Source organism: Anabrus simplex, chromosome 1 (assembly GCF_040414725.1).
Source record: "Anabrus simplex isolate iqAnaSimp1 chromosome 1, ASM4041472v1, whole genome shotgun sequence".
Classification (NCBI taxonomy): Eukaryota; Metazoa; Arthropoda; class Insecta; order Orthoptera; family Tettigoniidae; genus Anabrus; species Anabrus simplex.
In genome coordinates this window covers 1082957770-1082964067 of record NC_090265.1, presented here as the reverse complement: position 1 = coordinate 1082964067, position 6298 = coordinate 1082957770, and the positions used below count along the sequence as shown (strand labels likewise).

The window sequence follows — 6298 nt, the reverse complement described above, 5'->3', positions numbered from 1 at the left end:
CAGCGTTTCGCCCCAGTGTGCTAAGTTGGGCTCATCAGTTGGTAAATAGCACACCCACCAAGACGCATGGCTAGTGAACACCGTGGAGGCCACAGCGTAGCCTACTTGGAGCCTCCGGCAGTGCCAATGTGCTATGTAGTCATTCGGAACAAATATTTCAGGTTCCCTATGGGAATCAACATCTTTATCATCTGATGGTCAGGCAGGCATCAATTTTTGAAAATAAGACAAAGTCTCTCATAGTGCATTGGCACTGCCAATGGCTCCAAGTGGCCTACGCAATGGCCTCCACGGTATGCACTAGCCATGCGTCTTGGTGGGTGTGCTATTTACCAACTGATGAACCCAACTTAGCACACTGGGGCGAAACGCTGGCAACAAGGAATGAGTTAGCTGGAAAATTTTTAATGTCCAATAACGGACCAACTATATTGGTAAGTGGTATGTTCCGAGCTGGCAGTGGAGAGATGGCATTGAATGATATTAAGAGATTGGTGAAATTGAATGTTGTTTTCAAAAGTAAGGAAGATCACAATATGAAGATAAAATTGGAATTCAATTATTTGAGAAAAGACTAGGTAAACAACAGATAGGGATTCTGCCACATGGGCGAATTGCCTAAATGCAGATCAGTGGTGATTGATTGATTATTCTGTGGGGGAAAGTTCAGAGTTGTAAATGCCACCAGTAAAAAGCAATTTAGAGGACACATGCCTTCATACTCAAACTTGTGAAGTGGTTGTTAATTAATGCCTACCAATTTATGAAGAAAGAAGCTTGCTGCTTGGGAAATTAAAATCCACACCGAAACGATTGAGCGAATCAACTGGCGTATCGTTGTCTTCCATCCAGGGAATCAAGAAAGAATTTAAAATATGTCCAGGCAGGTAAATCCCTGCGCCTCATTAGGAAAGGCCAGAAAGATTTTTTGAAAGTCACTTCAGGCAATTTTAATGATTAAGCCGTTCACCATGTAGTAAATAATTTGTACGTTACAGAAAAATCATGCAATATTGACTTATTTCCTTTAATTCCTAGGTGGATTATTGGGTGCCGGCAACATTTTTCCAGCTTGTAGGGACGTTATAGTCCTTAGCACCTTACACTTATTGCATTGTGGGTTGTAGCCTATATCTGATAACCTGTGTTCATTTATTGCCTAGAGTGATGTGCACTATACCAGTTATGTAAGTGGGGGGATTGTGAACGATGTAGCCGTAGCTGTTTACTCTGAAGGATTGAATTTGATTCTCCGCCAGGAAGTCGAAAAATTTGGAAATTAGATGTCTAGTTCTCGAGAGCCACATGACCGTAAGTTTCACTCAGCCTACACCAAAAATGAGTACCAGGTTAATTCCTGGGGACAAAGGCAGCCTGGCATAGGCTATCTCACTTACATGCAGAAGGCACAGCTTTGGTGTTATGATTTTGTTCATATTTTGGGAGGTTATCTGTGTCAAAAATAAATAGATTCGTGTCCAAGAGTTTGTGCCATTGGCCCCAATTTAACGTGAAAATGATCTTTTAAATTTAACTGCCAGCATACACATTGGCAATTTGCCTATGAGTATGTGTATACATGGGCACAAAACATGATGGCCTCATTTCCTCGTAGCAAGCTGGAAGCCACCTGTCAATCACACCCTGCACACTGCCAAGTTAACAAGTTCTAAGGGATCCTTGTTTGGTGTGGAGAGGTTGCCAAACCACTTTCTTCCACACTGTCTTCAGTCTTCACTCGTTCTTCATGTTAAGTACAGTGCAATGATTCCTTTAACATTATTAATAGTATATAATAATACCGTAATAATAAATAACTCAGTTTACATCAAAATGATAAATAATGAAGTTCATAAAAATGTTTTATTTTTGCTCTGGCTCTTTTGGTGTTAATGAGGTAGATGATTTGGCAACTCCAGCTACAGGAGGCATAGTAAATCATATAAGCTGCTAATAGACACTGGGCCGCCACTGGAGAGTAGTGGTGTGAGGCGAGGTCGTATGTTTTGTCCCCAAGTATAGCAATGCTGGTATAGTGGTCAGCATCCCTGCCTTGACTGAGGGTTCGAGGGCTGCAGGTCCCTTGTCTTTTCTTTTCTTCTCCCTTTTCCTTTTATCTTTCTTTAACTGAATTGAAAAGAAAACATTGGTAATCATTAATTGGTACTAATATGTGTTATAAAATATGCGGTACTATACTCCACTAATTAAAAATGAGAAATGTGTCCACATTGTAAGACATATCTAATCTAATCTATAATGTATTGGTTTGAAGATCATACATAGATCTGCTATATCACACAATGTTAACCTGCACTGATGTATTCTACGACATACGAAAGTGATTAATGAAATTGTCAAGAAAAGATATAGCAAACTTGTGCAATTAACGTTTTCAAAACAATTCATAGCATGAGTGCTTTTTCTTTTATGGCATCTCCTGCCTATCATAAGAGGTGACGAGAAGAGGGACCAGGGGTTCTCAACTTGGAGAACGTGGGTTGGTGAACATGGTTGCCCTATTGCTTTCACTTGTGTCAAGCTTCACACTTTAATCTTTTCTATCCGACCTCCTTTGGTCAACTTTTGTTCTCTTCCAACCCCGTCGGTATTAGATTTCCGAGACCTAGGGAGCCTTTCATCTTTGCGCCCTTATGACCTTTCCCTTTCTTTTGCTGACACCTTCGTTTTTCGAAGGATCGTAACTCTTCCCTTTTCCCCTCTGATTAGAGTTAAGAGAGGATGGCTGAACAATTGTACTTCCTCGTAAAACAATAAGTACGACCACCACTTTTACGTAATTTTTGTATTATAACGTTAACAGTTTCACTTTATGTCTTATTACAACTGCAGCAGCGCTTATAAAAATAACAGAAGGGCAGATTTGTCAAGCCGTGAGTGATAGGAAACAAGTTTATGATACAGCTGGACAAAGACAAAAACAAGTAAAAGAAAAAGGGAGAAGGAAAAAATAAGACGCTGACGCACCTCGAATCCGAGATTCACCCCCACGGAAGTCAGGTACGCTGAACACTAGATCAGCGGTGTTGAAGATTATCACACGCACATTGCCAACAAGTGTGCAGGCTGTTAAGTTGAACAAACTTTCTCATTAGAAAAGGACCAATGACACAAAACCTTGGGCACGTATCGGTATATTTTTAACGTGGATTAACCTCCCGAAGTTTGAACGAACTTGGTGACCCCATAACCTTGCCAGTGGCAATGTCACGTAATAGTGGAAGCTTTTAACTTCTATTCCTTCAAGGGCCTTCGTGGCCTGTACGGAGAAGGCTTTGATTTACTTGCTTGCTCTTGCATTCTCCTCTGCATTGTACAGTACATTGATATAGTTTGTGCATTCGTGATTATTTGTCTTTCTCTGATCACGCATCTTCGTCAATATCCCGCTGACATTGGCGCCAAACGATAGTGCTCTTTCGTCGCGACTGCGTCCACATTGCCTGCGTCACACTGGTCCAGCCGCCTCGCGTCGAGACGCTCTAGTGCTTCTCGGACCACAGTCCAGTGAGCGTCCAGAATGAGCAGTGAAATAGAGAAAGAGGAACAAGATAGCGGTGTGAAGTGGAAGAAGATGAAGTCGGCGATGAGTCATGTCGGGCTGCTGGTGGCCTTAATGGTGTACACGGTAGCTGGAGGAATGGTAAGTCACTGCGTTAGACACTTATCTCTGGATTTTCTCAATAAGGAGCCGTACGGAGCCACAAGGAAACTGCACTGCTCTTTGAATATTCTTTATGAATTTGGGGTGTACCCTCCCCGCGTGGCGCAACAGCCCCGAAGGACCATGGCATACCAAGCGACCGCTGCTCAGCCTGAAAGCCTGCAGATTACGAGGTGTCGTGAGGTCAGCACGACGGATCCTCTCGGCCGTTATTCTTGGCTTTCTTGACCTGGGCCGCCATCTCACCGTCAGATAGCTCCCCAATTGTAATCACGTAGGCTGAGTGAACCTCGAACCAGCCCTCAGATACAGGTAAAAATCCCTGACCTGGCCGGGAATCGAACCCGGGGCCGGCTGGGGCGTACCGGTATATATATTTAAGTAAGCAAGCTTGTAGTTTTACTGGCCGTTGATATCATGATTATGGGGGGCCTTTGCTGGCAAGATGTAGTGTTTACAGTGCACTATGTCTTCTGGTATGGGCTAGAATAAAATTGTTACTTTCATTGACCTGTCTCAGTCTTATACTTGGCTTTGACAACATGAAAGTGGCTGAGGTATGAGTGACACTAGTAATGCCATTCCTTATGCAGCCAGTCCCTGCTATGAATGGTGTGAAAATGTTGCTCATAGGATCGGTTGGTGCATGCATTTCAGTGGGCTTGGCAGACTGATGTGCAAGAGCAACTTCTGGCTCAGTGAGGAAAGCAACGGGAAACTATCTCACTCCTCATTTCCCTAGTACGGCTCTTCAGTGACACCTAGGCCATCTATGACAGCTAATGGTGAACCTGTTGAGGATCCAACCAGCCTTCGGGCTGAATACCCAACATACACATACATACAGCCTCAGTATCTTCATTTTCACATCAAATCCGAACCACAAGGACGCGACTTTTCATTTTAAAATGCCACATGGTCTGGCCGGGATTTGAATCTCGGGCGTCTTCGTAGAAAGCCATTCGATTATTATGCTCCAGTATCTGTCTCAAACCTGCTCCTTAAAGTAACTAATATACCAGCACAGATACCATAACTATACGGATGATCAGATTTCACTCACGTTGTAAGTGTACCTTCAATGAAACAACCAATTTCAGACTTAAAATATTGTATTTCTTGTGACACCTAGCATTCCTGACTTGGATTTTGGACTCCTTCCGACTACAAGCATCATCTATTCAGTACTGTGCTATAGAAGCAGTCCCTTGGTCAGTGATACTATCGTTTTACGCCAGCTTCTGTGGATGTGAGGCACTGTGGGTCGGTTCCACTGTTCGTTTTAAATTCATATCCATCCATCTATTCAATCTTCGTCCTCACGTTTTGAATTCTGGTCAGTTGAGAATTTTGTACTTTTAATTTGTCATTCCATTTCGTTTCATTTCGTACCATTAGGGGCCGATGACCTTGATGTTAGGCCCCTTTAAACAACAAGCATCATCATCATCATAACTTTTGTATAAGATAAAAATATAAAAGTATAAAAATGGTCAAAAAAGTACAAAATGTACGTAAATCGAGAAATGCTCCTCTTTCTAACGTATAAGAGATGGAGATACGACAAATGTCTCTGGACCATTGTTGCAGATCTCTTCATGCTGAGTTGGATAGTACCATCTGTTTTGTGATACGACTTACTGTTTAGCCACGACATAAATCGAAACGAAGATCTTTACCGTCATTAAAATTGGCTCCATATGTTGATGATTTCCGGGGGTAAAAAGTGAAAAATTTAATCATCTTGGAATGTTTCCGCTGGTTACAGGCTAAAACCTATAATTTTTCCATATTTCAATTTTCTAGCTCGTATGGCAGATTATGTCGCCATCTTGATTTTGGGGAGAGGGGTAAAATTGAGGACTTCCAGGAATCGAAAGCTAAAATATACGCAGATGGTCATTATTACACCTGAAACGAAAATTACGCCAAAATATTCAATATACAGATACACGGTCGTTACGATTTTATTGATATAGGTAAGTATAATAATAAAAATACTTCAGGGGCACGCGGCTGTGAGTTTGCATCCGGGAGATAGTGGGTTTGAATCCCACTGTCGGCAGCCCTGAAGATGGTTTTCCGTGGTTTCCCATTTTCACACCAGGCAAATGCTGGGGCTGTACCTTAATTAAGGCCATGGCCGCGTTCTTCCAACTACAAGGCGTTTTCTATCCCATCGTCGTCATAAGACCTATCTGTGTCGGTGCGACGTAAAGCAACTAACAAAAAAAAAAAAAAAAAATACTACTTCACCCCTATTTCACTTCCTTTCAAGCCCCCTCCCCTCATCCAAGGGGATTTTCCGAAACCAACAATACCGTACGTGTTTATTTATTTTTAAAGTAGATTCCAAATACCAATTTTTATGTCTGTACACTGTTAAGTTTTTGAAATGTAATTGTATTTTTTAAACAGTTCACGCCCTTTTCACCCCTTAGCGACGGAATATCCAAAAATCCTCTCTTAGTGAGTACCTGCACTTTAATATAAATGTATCCCCAAAATTGCATGTCTTCATGTCGTGTAGTTTTGGCTAAGCGTTGATTACAGTAAAATACAGTAAAGACAATACGCGACAGTTATGGATTTAGCCTTGTTAAAATGGGAGAC

At 41.9% G+C, this 6298-nt stretch overlaps 1 protein-coding gene across 1 annotated transcript in view; it reads left to right on the top strand.

Moving 5' to 3' along the window:
• Positions 1-3487: 3487 nt before the first annotated feature.
• Positions 3488-6298, top strand: part of LOC136858019 (TWiK family of potassium channels protein 7) — a 266151-nt gene continuing 263340 nt past the window's right edge. Inside the window, exon 1 of the mRNA XM_067137223.2 lies at positions 3488-3664. Coding sequence (XP_066993324.1) covers positions 3542-3664 — 123 coding nt within the window. The 5' untranslated portion in view covers positions 3488-3541. The remainder of the gene's footprint in view (positions 3665-6298) is intronic.